General features: G+C 54.8%; 2 protein-coding genes across 2 annotated transcripts; both read left to right on the forward strand.

The window, feature by feature from the left end:
* On the forward strand, positions 1-4,083 carry MONBRDRAFT_32377 (uncharacterized protein; the record flags this gene model as incomplete). The annotated part of the gene is made up of 3 exons (XM_001745550.1): positions 1-1,251; positions 1,389-1,895; positions 2,062-4,083. 3 exons carry the CDS (start codon positions 1-3, stop codon positions 4,081-4,083), a joined length of 3,780 nt encoding a protein of 1,259 aa, XP_001745602.1.
* Positions 4,084-4,798: 715 nt separating this feature from the next.
* On the forward strand, positions 4,799-18,443 carry MBCDH23 (uncharacterized protein; the record flags this gene model as incomplete). Its single annotated transcript, XM_001745551.1, has 9 exons — positions 4,799-4,817; positions 4,854-5,003; positions 5,048-5,118; positions 5,243-5,368; positions 5,714-12,324; positions 12,472-12,598; positions 12,719-14,615; positions 14,883-15,086; positions 15,295-18,443. The coding sequence occupies 9 exons, from the start codon at positions 4,799-4,801 to the stop codon at positions 18,441-18,443; spliced, it is 12,354 nt and encodes a 4,117-aa protein (XP_001745603.1).
* Positions 18,444-18,798: the final 355 nt, after the last annotated feature.

Genomic DNA, 18,798 nt, shown 5'->3' on the forward strand with positions numbered 1-18,798 from the left:
ATGGCAGTGGAGGCCATGGCACCCGCCACCAAGGGTTTATCGCAGCGACAGCGGGGCGTGGGTTGGCCCACTTGCGCGTTTGTGCTGCTGGGCTTGGCGCTGGTCGCTCAGCCAATGGCAGCCTTTACCATCTCGTCAGCCGTCTCCTCTCCAACGGGCCCCGCTGTCAATGCCTCGCTCTTGGTCACGCCGGCCGTGCTCAATGCTTCCCTTGATAACCTCACGCATACCCTCCCCGTGCGCCTCGTGGTTGAGGGTCCGCCTGCCTGGCGTTTGCAAAACCTGACCGCTCAATTCGCCACGACCAGTCCTCTGGCGCTGGGAGGCCCCATGCCTGCTCTCACGGCTGCCCTGCCTGCCACAACGGCACAGTTGTCATCCCAGACGGCCACTCTTGCGCAGGCAGATGTCAATGCCTCATCTTTGAGCCTCGATTGCAACCTGACCGTGTCTGTCGCGGCCGCCAATGCCATCCATGGCGTTGTCGCTTTGCCCCTCACCGTCACCCTCTCCTTCTCAGCCCTCGAGCTTGACAATAACCAATCCAGCTACCCCATCAGCTACACCACCATGCTCGCTCTTCCAGCTGCCCACCCCCTCTTGCTTCAGGGTCCCGATCCACTGTTTGGCACGCTGATGACCACCCCCTGTGAATACGCCGCCGTCGTCTCTGCCATGGCTGAAGTCGACTTTTCCACTTGCGCCATTCCCCTTTCCTCAGTGGCCCTTCCCACGCCCGTCAGCACCATCATGACCGTTCTGCAGGGCTGGCTTGGAGGCCAGAATCCCCAGTATCAGCCTCTCGATCGCGCCCTCAATGCCCTCAAGATTGCCCTTGAAGATCTTCAAATGGTCTTAACAACCACCGAGTCCATCTTGGACTGCGCGACTACGCAAGTCCTGACCACCCTAGCTGACGACATTATCCGCATCTCTCATGCCCAAGAAGCAGAGGCTCTTGCGTCGTGGACCTCCCTCGTCACCCCACAGTGTGGCAACGGCGTGTGCAACCTCACGGCGGAATCCTGCCAAACTTGCCTCAGTGATTGCGGCACCTGCCTCTTCGCCTTTGTCCCTTCCAGCTCCAACCAGCAAGTTCCCAACCTGCGCAGCCTTGTCGGTGCCTGGGAACCCTCGAGCAAACTCGGCGCTGTGCGCATTTCTCCGTCCGTCTTTGCGCCCTTGGCATCGGAGTCCCGCCTTTCCTTTGATGTACTGGATGTTGACAACTTTGCTGGCTACAAACTCACGGTATGTGGTCCACGAGCAAGTACCAGACTTGATACTGCAGTGCGCCTCCTTCGTTGTGCGCGTGTGTTGCATCGTTTCTTGGTCGGCTCCACTCTTTTTTTTTGGCTAACCACCTGCTACTTTCCACCCAACAATAGTATGATGCCCGTATTGACTCGGGTAGTGACGAGTATCCTTACTTGCACACCCCGACGGCCGACTACGCCGACACGCTTTGCTTTGCTGGATTGTCCTTTGCCTTTACGGCCAGCGGGCCTGTGGATGATCTCCGCTTTGTGCTTGACCTCTCTGGTGCTTTCATGTTCCGGGACGCCGGCGTCGTGCTTCCCGTTGTAGCGTCCTGGAACGAGACCAGCCAAGCTTGGGAAGCCCTCGCCAATCAATCCCACGATGCCTTGGCGCAAACTCTGACCTTTCACACTACTCAGTCGGCGCAGTACGCGCTTTACGCGCAACCCTTTGTGGCACCCACTACCACCACCACGGCGGCCACTACCGTTGCAACCTCAATCGACAGCACTGCTACGTCTGACGCGACTACGACCATCAATCCCGCTCTGGCCAACGCTCTGGCCGACCTCATGCCCGGCACCAACTCATCCGAACGCGTCAGCACAACCCGCTTTTCCAATACTCTCCTCAACGTAAGGTGTCTCTTCTGCCTGCACGCGAGGGGGCCGCAAAGCTCGCCTCTGCTGTCCACTTTCCCATGCGTTGCTGACCTCTGCCACCGCCGACTCTGCATGCCGTGTCCCGTCTCATGGCGTTACTCTTCTTTTCTTCCTCCTTCCCTCTTGCTCGTCGCTGTAGGCTCTCGATGCGATTCTCGACTCAATCGTTGAAACCCTGCCTGAGGGGGGCGTCGCGGTCCTGTCCCACAACGGGGTCTCCATCAAGGCCGAAAATCGCCCGTCCAATGCGACCAGCAATTATACCGCATCGGGCGTCCAACCCTTCCCCGCCGTGGGTCTGCCTCCAGATTTTGCTGCCGTGCTCGCACAACTGGGCGTGACCGCAGGCGACTCTGTCAACTTGCTTCTCACCTCTTTTGAGGGGCAGAACCCCAACGCCTCTGGCATCATGGATTTTACCATCAAGCTGGGTCAAGATAACCTCGAGGTGCACAACCTGTCCGAGCCCATCCTCATTTCTTTTTACGTTGATTCTGACGTCAATGCTTCGGATGAGAGCGTGGAGTGTCGCTTTTGGAACGCGACGCTGCTGCAGGCCAACTGCACGCCCTCGGACACTTACGACTGCCTCGGCGCCTGGGACGCGACCGGTGTGCGCAAGGTCCCTGAGCTCAGCCACGATAATTATGTCGTCTGCGAAACCGTGCATCTCTCCACTTTTGGCGTGGGCGTGGACTTTACCATCACGCCTCCCGACGTCTCGTTGGCCAACTTTAACCCGGCCAACGCCAAGTACATTTGGGTCCTATGGGGCAGTTTCTACGGCTTTTGTGGCCTGATCTACCTATATGCCTTTTTTGAGAAGCGCGCCTATGATCGTCGTCAAGCAATGATCGATGCCGGTCTGCTGTGGGCGGATGAGCTTGGACCACGCGAAAAGTCAGACGCTGAAATTGACCTTGAGCTGGTCAATCACGGCTTCTTGGGCGGATGGGCCCGCCGTTTTGCGCACATGATCAAGCGCAAGCATCAATGGTGCGCCATCGTCTGGCCAAGCGGCAAATCAGTATATCCCAAGCGCAGCGTGATCGTGACGGCGTTCATGTCCACCACCTCGCTGGCCTTTGGCATGATGGCCATCTTCTGCTACACCGAATCGCAAAACCCCGGCGAGAACACCAACACGTTCCGCGTGACCGTCTCTGGCTCGGACGTGTACCTTCCCCTCGAGGGCATCTATTCTTTTTTCATCACCTTTCCCTTTATGGTCATTCTCTCGATCAGCCTCGCAAAGTACTCTTGCTACTTGGACCTTTTGCGCAAGATCTGCCCAGCTCGTTATCGCAACCACGCGGCCGTAGCCAAGCTGCGGCCCAAGATGCAAGGCATGTACCTGGGTCTCGACGAAGCCTACCCACCGGGGAGCCTGCAGCTGGGCCGTCAGATGTCACGCAAATCCTCGGAAACGGTCATGACCGAGCTGGACCTGGCCATGTTTGAGGAGGTGGAAATGGAGTCGCGCGATCCCTTGCATGGGGCACAGCCCAGTGCCGCCATCGATGACCAAGCGCCGTTTAAGGTGATGCGCCTGTCATTGGATGATGAGAAGAACGTGGATCAGCAGGACGACGAGGGTGTTCTTGCGATGCTGAACAAGGAGGATGAATTGGAGCGCGCTGCGGGTGATGGCACGCGCGAGCAAAAGCTGCTGCGCTCTTTTGCCGACGAGCTCAACATTGCCTTTGACTTCCAGGATAGCATCTCCCAGACCGATTCTGGATTGGCGGCCGAGGACCAAGTGGAATATGACGAGGCCGAGATTGCACACTTTGATCGCCTCATGCGCTTTTATCGCACCACGTCCTATGGCCTGGCGTATTTTCTCTTGATTACGGGGTTGGTGCTGGCGCTGACCTTTATGGGCTCCATGGACGAAGAGGTACAAGTTCGGTACCTCAAGGGCGTGGGCGAGTTTCTGATTTTTTCGGCCATTATCACGGCCCCCCTCGTTTTTTTGGTGGCAAGCGGCCAACGTCAAATGTACATGATGCGCGAGCGCCAGCGGTGTACCGATGCCGAATGGCAATCGCGCGTGGCCATGGCCACGGCCATTGGGACCGCGCTCATCATGACTCGAGCCATGATTCAGCGAGAGATTGGCCGCGCCATTCGTGAAAGTTTTGGGCTTTCCATTCTCTAGTTGTTTTCGTCTTATTTTTTTTTGTGATTCCAGCTTTTCGACTGCTGCGCCCATCATCAGTGATGACCGGTGTCTTTGTGTTTGTGTCTACTCCTGACCCTATGAGGGTGGTTGAGGCTATGGATGTTCTTCGATTTTTTTTTTTTTTTTTCGTTTTACTGAGGGCTGCGCCCACAGCTTTTCCCCCTTTGTTGCTTAGAAAGCGCTTTGTACCTTTTTCTCCAATTGATAAAATATTTTCTTTGCGCCTTGAGATGAAAGTCGAGAAGACTTGATTTGGCAGTGCAGTTGACCTGTGAGCCTGTCAAAGGCAACCAAACAAGGTTCAAGAAAGCAAAGGGGCCATGCGATAGATGGAGTGGACAGGCAAACACCGGAGAGCGAGGCAAACACCAGAGAACCAGGAGGCACTCGAGATATGCGAGCGCGTCAATAATAATAAAAATTTGGTAATGCACATGTCCTTGATTTATTTCGACTGTTGCAATCGGCATTGTGTATCAGCGAAATGCGTTTGCAGCAATATACGTCATAATATAGGACAAGTCATTGTGTGACTTTTAACGTGTTTTGGCTAGAAATGTCATAGGTGAGAATAAAGTTGAGGCGTGCGCGTGTGAGTGGCAGGCAGTCTGGCGACGTCGCGCAGCTCACAAATGGCAGCGGCACAGTCCTAATCAGCCGGAGACGCCGTCGTTCCGATACGCTGAGAGACATGGCTGTGCTCGCACGGGGTACGTCTGACTGTGCGCGCCTCGCCTTCTTCACAGGTAGAAGGAATGCTTGGCAGCGGCGCAACAACAACCACCACCACCACAACAGAAAACCACAAGCTCCGGTGGATGAGGAGTTGAATTTTTTTCTCTCTCTCTCTCTCTCTCTCTCTCGCTCCCCTCTCTCTCTTTCTCTCTCGTGCGCACGTACAGCTGCAGCTGCAGACTTTGTCGTTCCACACTCGGAGCAGGCCTGGTCTGGTCTGCCTATCTCTTGGGCAAGTCGCCTCGTGAACCTTGCGGGATCGGTTGCAACGTGCAGGTGCGGTTGTCCGAGGGGTGTAGCATGGCATGGGTCTTGGCAGCGAGCCGGGGGATGTCGCCAACACCGCGCTTCTCTGTCTTGAGGCTTCCTTTTGATTTTTTTTTTCTTGCGGATTGTGCAGGTTGTGGAGCCTGATCAAGCTGAGAGCAAAGGCACCGTTTGCGGCGGTGGCAGCGCCTGGCGTCGGCCCCCTGCTTGCGGCGGGCAGCCGGCCTTGCCAAGACCGTGCAAGGTCTATCCGTCGCAGGTTTGTGTCGGTCGATTCGCTGAACTCCGCCTCCTTCTTTACCCAGCCCCGTGACTTTGTTGGTCTTCAATCTGGTGGTCCTTGATCGTGAAGAATATCACATCAGTCATTTTCTCACAAGCCTTACGTTCTGACCATCCACGCGGCAGCCTCCTTCTACAGACAAGCGTGCATGGTTCAACCATCATGACGTCTTCAGCTCAAAAGCTGCTTTCGCTGCAGCTTTTGCTGTCGCTCCTCCTTCTCTTTTCATCCTTCGTCGCGTTCAGCAGTGGTGAGATTCACACACGCTTCTCCTGTTTTGCTCGGTCTAAAAGCCATACATGCTCCGCTGGCTTGTTCCAGACCAACGTACCTTTGATCGACAGCTGTTTCTCAAAAGCCAACAACTCACCATCCCATGGCTTGCTGCACCCGATTCTAGCGGACTGCGAGGTCAACGGCTGCAACCACGGTACTTGCAACACCTCAACCAACGTTTGCGACTGCGAGGATGGGTTTCTTGGCCCAGCCTGTACCTTTGAAACTTGTAACGATGAGCGGACTTTCCGGCCTGGGCTTCTGGTTGAGCTTTATGATGACTACAATTTCAAGTCAATGGATGGTGGGCAAATCCTTTGGCGCAACGTCAACTACTACTGGAATTATGATGCCCCTCTACCTCTGCCCGACAATTATTTCTCCATCGTGGTCCAGGGCGTCGTTCGTCCTTCTCAGACCGGGTTTTACAAGTTCCAGTGTCGGTATCGTCAGGGCAATTGTCGGCTCTTTGTTGACCGCAACCAAACAGTCAACAGTGATGCTTTTTATCTCGCTGCCGGCCAGGCCTATCGGTTGAAACTGGAGTTTCAGCACACCTCTGGCTACACATACTTGTATCTCGACTGGTCTGGCCCTCTCGTATCGGCGGACACAGAGCCGACTTTTGTCGTTCTTCCTGCCGAGTACCTTGAACACGAAGTTGTGTGCCCTGGTGGCTGTTCCGCCCGAGGCTGCTGTGAAGTCTCCAATCAATGCCACTGTCCCGAAGGCTACACGGGACACGATTGCAGCATCTCCATCAATTCAGCCAATTGCGGCCCCGAATATCCCCAGGGTCCCTACCTTCCAGGCGGCGTCAATGTCGCCCTCTATTCAGACTACTACTGGGGCGCTGGTCAGCCACCCATCACCCAACTGGCGCAGCGTGCGACGAGTCTCTCCTCGACCTCTTCGTCCCCCAGTAGCCTTATTACCAATCGTGACTACTGGTCCTTGACTTACTATGGCAAATTGCGCATCAATGTCACTGGTTGGTACAGCTTTGCCACCTCTGTGACTTCTGGTTCAGCCGTGGTCTTGGTTGGTCCCCACGCCGTCATCACACCTCTCGCAGGCAGCATATCGCGCCAAGTATATCTGGTTGGCGACAGATTTTATGATTTTCGTGCCAGCTATCGCCATTCGAGTGGGACTGCCGCTTTCCACGTGTATTGGACTCCGCCCGGAAAAAGCCAGTCCCTGATAACAACCTCTGAACTATTTACGCCAACTCAGGGTAGCTTTTGCCAATTGCAAAACATGTGCAACAGCAATGGCTTCAATAATAACGGTCTTTGTCTCTGTGGCCCGATTCACGAAGGTGACTCGTGTGAGCACTATCGGTGCCGGTCTGACGAGTGCCGGTACACGGACAATTGCTATGACGAGGCCTACGGCAGTGACGACGGCGAATGCGGGGGCCAGGGTCGGTGCGTGGCCGGTCTGTGCGAGTGCTACGGGGCGCTGACGATGGAGAGCCAGTGCACTCGCGTGGGCTGCGCCGATGACGTGGACTGCTCCAACCACGGAACGTGCGGAGCGGAGGGGACATGTGAATGCGATGCCGGATACATGGGCGAAGCATGCGAGCTGACGGTATGCGGAGATGAGCGCGCGGTTCACCAGGGCTTGATTGCGACCTTCTACGATGGGAGCGGGTTTGATGAGCGGCGTGCCATGGTGGCGATGCCGCGTGTGTCGACGGACCCCGATTACGATGCCCCGCACCCGGGGCTGCCAAGCGACTACTTTAGCATTGTATATGCGGGGTTTGTGCGGCCCAAGGAGACGGGGTGGTATCGGTTCCGCCTGCGGCGTGAGAACAGCAACGCGTATATTTACCTGAACCGGAGCTCGTACGATGACAGTGCGGGCCGCGCGGTGTTCTTGACGCGGGTTGAGCTGCTGCGCCTGAAGCTGGAGTGGCGCCACTACACGTCGGATACGTCATTGTACTTTGACTGGATGGGGCCGTTTGCCAACTCGACGCTGGCCGAGGCGGCGCCGACGTCGGCTTTTGGGGTTGTGCCGGACCATGTATTGTTGTATGAGGCGGTGTGTCCGGGCGGCTGCTCGGGTCGCGGGTGCTGTATTGCCCCAGACACGTGCTCGTGTGATCCGGGCTACACGGGTCCTCGCTGCGAGGTTGCGACGGAAGACTGCGGCACCGACGGGCCCTCTGGTGATCTGGTACCTGGCGGCCTACGGACACGTTTTTTCAACGGCGTGCTGGAGGATGCCATGACAAGTACTGCGACATATGCCGACGGCGGTGTGCGCACCCGCATCAACAGCGATTGGGGATCGAGCGGTCCTGCGAGTGGTGTGGACAGCAATTACTGGACAGCCGTGTACACGGGCTATGTGCGGGCTGATCAGACGGGATGGCATACGTTTCGCGTGAGCGCCAGCTCGATGGATGCCCGGCTTTATGTGGGAGGGCTACGCCTTTTCACTTGGACCGAGGCCTGGTCGCAGCCCATGTATCTCGTGGCAAATCGTCTGTATCCGTTGCGCTTCGATGCTCGGGACGGAACGGGATCGGCCGCCGTCTACCTCTACTGGGAGGGGCCAGGTTTTATGGAGCATCTGGTTCCGTCCACTAATTTGTATCACATGACGGAGGGCTTTATGTGTGGCTGTGGTGAGGATGCTTGCTCGAGCTACCAGCGCGGTGTGTGTGCAAATGGCCAATGTGTCTGTCACGGGCAGTTTGAAGGAGACTCGTGCGAGCACTATCGGTGCCGATCCGACGAGTGCCGGTTCTCGGATAATTGTTATGACGAAGCTTATGGTAGCGAGGATGCCGAGTGCAATGGGCAAGGCCGCTGCGTAGCTGGCGTGTGCGAGTGTAATGGGGGCTTCTTGGACGAGAGCCAATGTACACGTGTTGGCTGTTCGCAACCCATGGACTGTTCTAATCGCGGCCTCTGCAACGAACGCGGACAGTGTGAGTGTCAGGTGGGCTACTTTGGTGAGGCTTGTGAGCTTACAGAGTGTGGCAACGAGCGGGCCATGTTGCCAGGTGTCCAGACAACCTACTTTAGCGGCTACTCCTTTGACGAGCGGGAGGCAGCCATTGCTGAGTCCAACATCTATCGTGATCTTGGCACGGGCATTCCTTTCCCTGGGCTCCCGAGCGATTATTTCAGTGCCACTTTTGAGGGCTATTTACGCGTGCCTACCACCGGATGGTACCGTTTCCACTTGGCATGGGAGCGAGGTGAAGGCCGGCTCTTTTTGAACCAAACACAATACACCAACTCAGCTGTTTCCATCTTGATGACCCAAGGCGCCTTGGTGCGTCTCAAGGTGGACTGGCAGCATTCCTCGAGCAGCACATCTATTTTCTTCTCGTGGATGGGTCCGTATAACAGCTCAGCAATGGCGAGTGCGGCAAGCAGTGATGAGTTTGTGGCCGTACCCTCCCACGTTTTACTTCACGAAGCTGTTTGCACGGGAGGCTGTTCAGGTCACGGGTGTTGCGTAGCCGCAGATACTTGTACTTGCGATGAAGGCTTTACAGGGCCGCGCTGCGAAGTGGAGGTGGCAACGTGCTCATCAACAGCTCGTGGCTCACTTGCGGCTGGGTTGCAAACGCGCTACTTTGACGGTGTCTTTGATGACGCTATGGCGTGGGCGCAACCCGTTACCCAAAATCGCAGAAGCAACATCAATGTCGACTTCAACTATGACCCACCGGCGAAAGGTGCGCCGGCTGACTACTTTACGGTCGTTTGGTCTGGCTACATTCTTCCACCTCAGACGGGCTGGTATACATTTCGTCTCACAACGGACAGCATGTCGGCTCGATTGTTCGTTGGGAATCAGCTACTCATCCCCTGGGAAAATGCGTTCTCGACTGAAATATTCTTGCAAGCGCACCGGTACTACCCATTGCGCTACGATGCGCAAGATGGAACCGGTGATGCAGCTACCAGTCTGTATTGGACCGGACCCGGTTTCATGGAGCACATTGTGCCAGCCACTGTGTTTTTTTCGCTGCCCGACACTGAAAGTTGCTCTTGCCCCAACAACTGCACATTGAGCACAAACGGCGTCTGTCTTGACGGGGTGTGCGCTTGCACAGGTGCTTTTGCTGGAGAAACTTGCAACGAATTAAGGTGCCGGGTGGATGAATGCAGCTATCATGACGGTTGTTTTGACCCGGCCAGCGGCAGTAATGGTGCACAATGCAATGGAATTGGAACATGTTCTAACGGTGCCTGTGAGTGCACAAATGGCTTGGGTTTGCACCCGTCGTGTGTTTCGCCGCCGTGTGAAGATGACGACGACTGCAGCAGCCCGCAAGGGATGTGCACAAGCCAAGGATGTGTTTGTGCAGCCGGGTATTCGGGCAACGCTTGTCAATTCACCACGTGTGCCCTGGAGGGCGTGACACCTGGTCTTCAGGCGCTCTTTTTTAACGAGCAGGAACGGCTAGTGGTGGTGGCCACTGCGCAGACCACGTTTCTTGCCGCCACCTGGGACGGTAGTCCATATGCTGGCGTCAACTCCAACTACTTTGGCGTGCAGCTTCAAGGCATGCTTCTATCTCCGGCAGCTGGCTGGTATCGGGTTCAGTGCACGGTGTCTCGAATGGCGTGTTCGTGGCTGCTTAACAATTCAACGGACACGGCTATTGAAATGGAAAAGGGTTGGCAAAATCTAACCGTAGCGTTATCCCACACCTCAAGCACAGCTCAGTTTACTTGGCAACTTGCCGGGCCTTACGCCAATCGAACTATTGCCGAAGCAGACTCTAGCCCCGCATACTGGACACCGGACGATTGGCAGATGGGTCACAAAACGCAATGCGCTCAGTGCGACCACGGTTGCTGCTCGGGATCTGGTGTTTGTGTGTGTGAGCCCGGGTGGGCTGGAACAGCGTGCAACATTTCACTTCCAATGTGTCATAGCACGAACACCACGCTGTCCCACGGTGCCATCGCTCGATACTATACCGACAACTCGTTTGGAAACCTGTTGGCAACTGCATCGGTTGGTCGTCTAAGGGCTAGTTTTGGCTACGATGCCCCATACACCGGTGTCCCGAGCAGTTATTTTGGTATTCGCTTTGAAGCCTTTGTACAGGTGCCGCATGACGGTTGGTATAGTTTTGCTTTCTCGGCCAGCAACATCAACGGCCTGCTTCGAGTTGCAAACGAGCTTGTCCTCCCCACCAGCGGTGGGTTCACGTCATCCATCTATTTGCCCGCCGACTCGGCGATACCCCTCTTTTTGCAGGTGTACAAAACGTCGTCCTCCAGCAGCTCGTACAGTTTGACCATCCGTGGCCCCAACAGTTACGCACGTGATCTCGATGTGAAAAATTTGTTTTACTACAACGGCGTATGCGGCTGCCTTCCGTGCGACTTGGCCACTGTCAACGATCACGATCCTTCTTTCGTAGTTGCATCCACAGCGACTCTTACTGTGCGTGAGTCGCAGCTGGGCATTGTTCGATGGCTCGTTGCGAGTGATCTTGATACCGGCGACTCTTTTGGCATCCAATATGGCTTGGAAACGGATCCCAGCGGTTGCTTCTCTGTTGACGCGGTTACAGGCGCACTGCGTCTCGTTTGCCCGCTGACCAAGAGTGTGCGACCAACGTTTGATCTTGTGGTCAGTGCCACTGATTCGGGCACGCCCCCACGCAGTATGAACGGTACCATTTCCGTATCCGTCGAGTGTGCCACTGGCTTCACCGGAAGCAACTGCACCAGCTGTGCTGCCAACTATGGTGGTTCAACCTGCGCGCCGTGTGTGCCATGCTCGACCCATGGCGTGTGCGGGGAAGGCGGTCAATGCTATTGCACCGATCCCACGTTTACAGGCAGTGCTTGTGAAGATTGTATCGCTCGCCACTACGGCAGCTCCTGTGAGCCCTTGCCATGGGTGGCCAGCTTGACTCCGTCAACGGGCTTGGACTACGGAGGGACCATCGTATCACTGGTTATACACAACATGCCCGCTGTACAAACGAATGTTGTTTGCAGTTTCGATGGCCTCTCAGTTGTAGGAACCGTTTTCGGCAACGATACGGTTACCTGCGTCACACCACGCCACGAAGGCGGAAACATTGCGGTCAAAGTCAGCTTTGACGGCGGCAGCACCTTCATTGGTCCCAGCACAGGCCGCACCTTTACGTACGTGGGGGATTGCCCGCAAACCGATTGCCCTCCAGCTCGTGCCTCCTGCGTGTTTGGAGAGTGCTACTGCTCCCAAAGATATTTTGGAGACAAATGTGCTCAGCAGTACGTAAAACCCGTCATCAAGCCCATCAGCGGCGCCACCGTTTTGCCCGGCGCAGAGTACTCGCAACGTCTGGCTCTGCAGGCTGGGAACGGCGATATCACCTGGGTATTAATGAACGGGCCAGCCGGAGCGTATTTGGCAGATGCCACCGTCTTTTGGACCAGGGCAGTGAGTGCTTCAACAGCTTATAGCTTTGTGGTGGAAGCCCGTAACGCGTATGCTGCCGGCGCTGTGAAATGGGACATTCAAGTGCCATTTGCCTACCAGGCGCACATCCTATCCACAGGCAAAGGAGGGGTCCTGGGCTCTCCAGCGCAGGTGCGCGTGGAAGGTGTCATTACCAAAAGCCACGCAGACATTGTTTTAAGCAACCTTGCCAATTTGTCAGTTAAAATCTGGTAAGTCTTGTTTCATAGAGCTTACAAATGCCGCCTTGATGTCCAACAACAAGCTGCGTGCAAGGGTGCAACCAACCATTGATGTGCAGTTGTCTCATTCCTGTCGTTTTACTTGATAACTTGATGGCATATTAATGACTTGCTTAGGTTGACACAGGCATCGTGGGGAAACCGCCGCCGAGCGACAACATCCACAGTCCTGACAGTTCTAACCAATGCAACCGGGCATTTTTCAAAATCTCTGAGTTTGAGCGGGCGCGGTGTTTACCGCCTGGTCAGTACGGACTTGCTGGTTGGTTTGATTTATATTGTCTCTTTCCTCATGCTTGAAAAATGGCTGCGTGCTTGCCATGTGGCCCCCTTGCCTTTTTTTTTTTTTCCGTGGGATTCTTAGGGCGTTTCACACATTGATGCCACAGTGATGGAGGATGAGAACACGCTGGAAGTGGCGGGTCTGACGTCATCACTCAGTTCGGTCGAAGTGCCCCTCCTATCAGGCACCAATGACACCATCTTCTTAACTCGCGTCAGCAATCCGTCATCAGTCGCCATTGCGGATGTATCTGTATCGTGGACAGGGCTCTATGGCATTCCCATCCCTTCGGGCCTTACGCCGTATGTGCTTTTGGACCAAACGAATATAGCAGCTGGTAGCTACACGTCGCTGCGCCTTGCTGTTCAAGTCGAGGACGATTTTGTTGGCTCGGCTTTGCTGGCCGTGCGCATCACAGATGCTGTGTATGGAGTTTTCGTGCCCGTCACAGTATCCATCGATGTGACAGCTCCAGCTGCACGCATTAAAGCCTCATCCACTTATCTATCCGTCACGGCCATTCGCAATTTCTCGACAAGTCGCTTTGTGACCATTACGAATGTGGGCAGCGCCGCCACTCCCACGCTCGCCGTGGACGTACCGGCAAATCAAGATCTTCTGACCACCACGACGCCCAGAATTTCTCCGCTTCAGCCTCTAGAAAGTGCCGAGGTAGCGCTTGTGTTGACACCACAGGCAGCAGCTGAGCTGCAGCGCGGGTCTGCATACGTTGTCGTTCGTTCGGCTGGCCCTTCAACCTTGAACGAGATTCGTATCTCGCTTGCCTTTACAATATCCAGCAACGCAAGCTATGATGTTGCTGTGGTTGCCGAGGATGAGTATACATACTTTGCTGAGGGGGCGCCCAATGTCTCTGATGCCACAGTTCGTTTGGTGGGCAAGAGCCGCAGCTTCAGCCAAACTCTGAAGACTGGACCCAACGGGCTTGTAGTGTTTCGAAATGTCCCTGAAGGCTTGTACCAAGTTAGCGCGCAGGCTTTGCGTCACACTGCTGACTCGGCTATTATTCGAGTCGATGATGCGCTTTCGCTGACTCAACTGTTCTTAGCTCGAGCTGCTATTAGTTATGTGTGGACGGTAACACCCACGCAGGTGGAAGAGACTTACTCTTTTGCGTTGACGGCTGAGTTTGAGACACGTGTTCCGATGCCTGTCGTCACGATTGAGCCGGCTTCCATCGATTTGGATCGCTTGTCCTACGGTGACATTACGCAGCTGGACTTTGTGATCACCAACGAGGGTTTAATTGCCGCGGAATATCCCGTGCTGAGCCTACCAGATCATCCCGTGATCAAGTTCATTCCGCTCACAGAGCCCGCCACGGTCGTACCTGCTCAAACATCAATCATCTACTCATACGAAGTTATCGTTGATGGAGATGAAGGGGATGATGATGGTGATGGTGATGATGATGATGATGATGATGACTTGGCACCCACGGGCGGTCCATCGTCTACTGCTGCCGCGACAGCATCGACAGATGTTGCAACATCGCCCACCTTTGTAACGACCACAGGCGGTGCAAATCCTCCTGATGGCTCTACACCTGCTGGTGGCTCTACACCTGCTGGTGGCTCTACACCTACTGGTGGCTCTACACCTGCTGGTGGCTCTACACCTGCTGGTGGCTCCACACCCGCTGGTGGCTCTACACCTGCTGATGGCTCTACACCTGCTGGTGGCTCCACACCCGCTGGTGGCTCTACACATGCTGGTGGCTCCACACCCGCTGGTGGCTCCACACATGCTGGTGGCTCCACACCCGCTGGTGGCTCAACTGTTGGGCCAACGTCTTTCACCGACGATCCAACATCCGATGACGATGAGGGTGACGACGACGATGGATCGGACGACGATGACGGTGGTTCAGACAACGATGACGGGGGCTCTGATGGCGGGGGCTCTGATGGTGGAGATGGAGGCGGCGGGAACGGAGGTGGCGGGGGCAGCAGCGGTGGTCCGTATGCTGGATCATGCTACACTGGTCGATTTCAATACCAATACATTTGCAGGGGTTTACAAACTCGCGGCGTTGCAATTGAGATGACTGGCGGAGGTCGGCCTTGCTCATCCTCAGGCCGAGCAGCAGCTTACATTTCATCGCACCGAAGCTCTGGCTCTGGGGTCGTGTATGCGTCTGTCTCTGTTGCCTCGCCAGCAAGCTGTGGTGATCCCTGTAGTTTGGGTGACGTGCTGGGTAACTGTATGGGAAATGACTGCGCAGGGTCGGCAGCTGCTGCGGCGCTGACTTTGGCCTGCGCCAATGCCAAAGAAATGGCAAAACGCTTGTCACGCGCATTGATCGACTGCACAATTGGTGGTTGCCCTCGTGCTCTTGCGAATGTGCCCTTTTGTGATACTAACGCTCTCGGCATCATTCAATGTGTTGGCAACATCGCCACTGGTTGCACTGGTCCTTACGGCGCTGGTATGTATACTGCCTACTTTCATTTGTGTTGCTTAAATGTGTCCGAGAGAAGGAATAATGAGTTGTTTTTTTCGAATGCTGACCCGAAACGTGGTTCAGGCCCGAAACGTGGTGCAGGCCTTTGTATTGACAGGTGGTTGTGCAATGGCTGTTGTGCAATACTCATACCACCTTTGCTCTTTGCTGACCTGCCGGTGTTTTCATCTAGCTGCATCTGCTGCCTTTGGTGCTGCCATGTGCGCAGCAAGTGTGGGATCTGCCTTAAGCTCCTCGGCTCGAAGACGGCGAGAACAGAACCCCACCTTTTTTGAGCTCGTCCGCCGGGACGCCGACGAGGATCTGGCGGCTGAGGGGCTGTATCAAGCGTCTGGGTGGATTCAAAACTATGTACTTTTGATGCAAGCCATTTTCGGGGTGAATGACAACAATTTGGCCTTTGCATACAACTCCTCCTTTCACGCCGAATACTTTATGCCTGCACTGACGGAGGGCAGCGAATTGGATTCATTGATCTCCACTGCGGAGTTGGCAAGTGTTGTGAACGCCTCTCCCGCCAACGTCGATTCAGGAGAGGTCGAGCTGTGGCTTTTAAAGTACAATCGCACAGCCGCGGCCTGGTTGACAGGTGCCGTCAACGCGAGCAATCACGACACGTTTAACCTCACCGACATTGAGAATCGGTTTTCTCAGCTTCAAGCCGACACGAACAACGCTTTGCTGCTGGGTTACACTGATATTCTGTCCGCGTACATGGGGCTGCAGCGAGTTTTCGAGCAATCGCGGGCTAACGCGGCCCGGAAAGCCGGCGTTTGCGCGTCGGTCACCATCACGATCGAACAAGACCTGGTTATGGCCCGCCAAGCATTTGAAGCGCGACTGGAGATTGTCAACGAAGACTCTTACGATCTATCAGACATCAGCGTTGAGTTTATCATTACCCATGTTGCCACACGAATTCAATCGCGTCATGTGTTTGAGATCGGTAGTGCGACCATGGAGGGTGGCCTAACCGGTGTTTCTGGCGGCGGTGTCCTGCCAAGTGGTTCCACAGGCACAGCAACCTGGCTCATGCTTCCAAATGCTTTGGCTGCGCCTACATCAGCTCCCGAGGAGTATGAGGTCGGTGGCATTCTGGTTTACACAATCAATGGCATCACGACAGAGGCGGACCTCTTTCCAGATACGATCACAGTCCAGCCGGATCCTCGGATGACTGTTCACTATTTCCTCCAGGAGTATATCGTCTCTGATGATCCCTTCACAACCGAGCTAGAAGCGGCCTTGCCGGCAACATTGGCCGTTGTGATTCACAATCACGGAAATGGTACAGCTCAGAACATGCGCATTTCTTCCGAGCAACCACAGATTGTCAACAACGAAAAAGGGCTGCTGGTCAATTTTGAGCTGCGAAGCACATCTCTGAACGGTGTGGCTGTGTTGCCACCACGACTGGAGAATGTCGACATGGGAGATTTGACTAGCCGTGCAAGCGCTGTTGTCACGTGGGAACTATTGACCAGCCTACAAGGTCGCTTCACGGACTTTAGCGTCGAAATGCAGTATAGCAACGTTCTAGGCAACGATGAGCTTTCTTTGATTGAGTCTGTCAATTCCTATCAGATGCTGCACATGTCAGCCGTGCCAAACGGCTTTGAGTTTGTTGTTCGTTCGAAAAACGTGCCTGGTCTGTACTGGCTGTTGCACAGCCAAGATCCGCGGGTCATCATCCCACTGGCAAATCCTGCCAATCAAACGGCCGTATACGATGAGGACAGTCAGATCCTCTTTTTCTCCTCGGAGACATTGGTCCCGGGCTTCCGCCTCACTCAGGTTGTATTACCTGCGCGGCAAAAAGCCATTCAGGTTTTGCGACATGAGGGTAACGGTACCGTTATCATTGACCCCAGTCGCTTCTGGGTGATTCACGTCACCGAGCATCTCCAGCCAGCCCGTCGACGTACCACCAATGATGGAATAACCACGAGCACCCTGTATGTGGTTGACGAGGATGAAGGCGGCAGCAGCCTTCCGTATGACTACGAGGCTCATCTGGTTCCTGACCCAGTAGTATTGGATAATACCACCAACCCTACTGCCACAACAACCACACCCAGCGGTGCAGCGACAGGAACGCACAGTCCTACAGCATCGACTACGAATAACGGCGGTGGAATTGCATCAACCTCGAATAATGGCGGTGGGGATGCATCGACCTCTAATAATGGCGGTGGGATTGCATCAACCACGAATAACGGCGGTGGAATTGCATCGACCTCGAATAATGGCGGTGGGGATGCATCGACCTCTAATAATGGCGGTGGGATTGCATCAACCACGAATAACGGCGGTGGAATTGCATCGACCACGAATAACGGCGGTGGGGATGCCAATGTATCTCCTTCTACAACTGCTCACGGCGAGGGGGCCGGGGGGGGCACTGGTACACCGTCTTTGACAACAAACAGTGGTGCGGATGGATTCACCTCCACCCCACCAGCCGATGGAGGCAGTAGTGGCGCATCATCAACCCTACCCAACGGGGGTCAAGGCTCTGCCAGTGACGATGATGACCTCAACTTGGGTCGTTGGTCAACAACCGATGATCCGACGCAGCAAAACAGAGACCCAACGGCACCCCAAAAAGCTTCACAGTTTCCTCTGTGGCTAATTGCACTGGTGGCTATTCTGTTGCTGATTATCATTGCTGTGCTATTGGTTCGATACTGGCGTCGTGCAGGTGCCCAAGCGCGCGCGGATCGTCGAGTCCGCTCCGTGGTCCCTTCAAAAGACAGTGAAGATCTCCGCACCCACTTTACAAATCCTGGATACGAAGGGGTGGTCGACCCTTCATCGGGTCTTTACAGCGAGATTGAGCTGCAAACCGACCGAGCTGTTGAAAATCCGGTCTACGATGGGGCTGTGCAGCTGGATAGCGTGTATGCTGACGCTCGCTCGAAACCACTCCTTGGAACACATGCAGGAGCTGCCGTTGTTTCTCAAGCAGAATACTTTGATCCGCATGCCAAGCAGGATGCGCAGTATTTTGACCCTGCTCAAGCAAGGCAAGGAACTAGCGAGAATCACTACTTTGATCCGCACTCTCAGGTCCCCGCAACGGCCGCGGCGGGCGCTCAAGATTACTTTGATCCAAAAGACATTGGTCTCCGCCCTGTACTTGGTGCCAGCGCAGTTGCTGAAGATGAATTGTATGCTGATGGGATGGAAGTTGGAGCCATGACCACATCAGGTCTAGTCCCAGATGATGGCTACCTCGATCTCGAGGATCACCCTGAGCCGACTGCATCAGATCAGACGTACTTTGATATCAGCCCAGATGCCAATGCACTATTGGATTAAGCTTGCCTTTGCACACCCCACATGCACATACAAATGCCATGTAGAATAAAATTCGTTGCTGACTCTTTGAACTGTGGAATGTGACTAAAAGCCGCCGAGTCAAGTCGCCTCTTCGATTGACATGTGAATTGAACTTGATGATTTACTTTGTTCTATCCCTTTTTGGATCATCACGGCCTGACTGTGTTTGTGCTGTTGTATTCAGAATCAGATGCGATGCGATGCATCAGCCTGAACCGCCAAAACACCGTTTGAATTTTGGTTCGCGAGAAACTCAAGTGTGATAAGCATTCTGTTCATTTGTTCATTTTTTCCATCTGATTTTCATTTCTTGAGCCGATTCTCTTTCTGACTG

The sequence above is a fragment of the Monosiga brevicollis genome, genomic scaffold (genome assembly GCF_000002865.3).
Source record: "Monosiga brevicollis MX1 MONBRscaffold_9 genomic scaffold, whole genome shotgun sequence".
In the NCBI taxonomy this organism is placed as follows: Eukaryota; class Choanoflagellata; order Craspedida; family Salpingoecidae; genus Monosiga; species Monosiga brevicollis.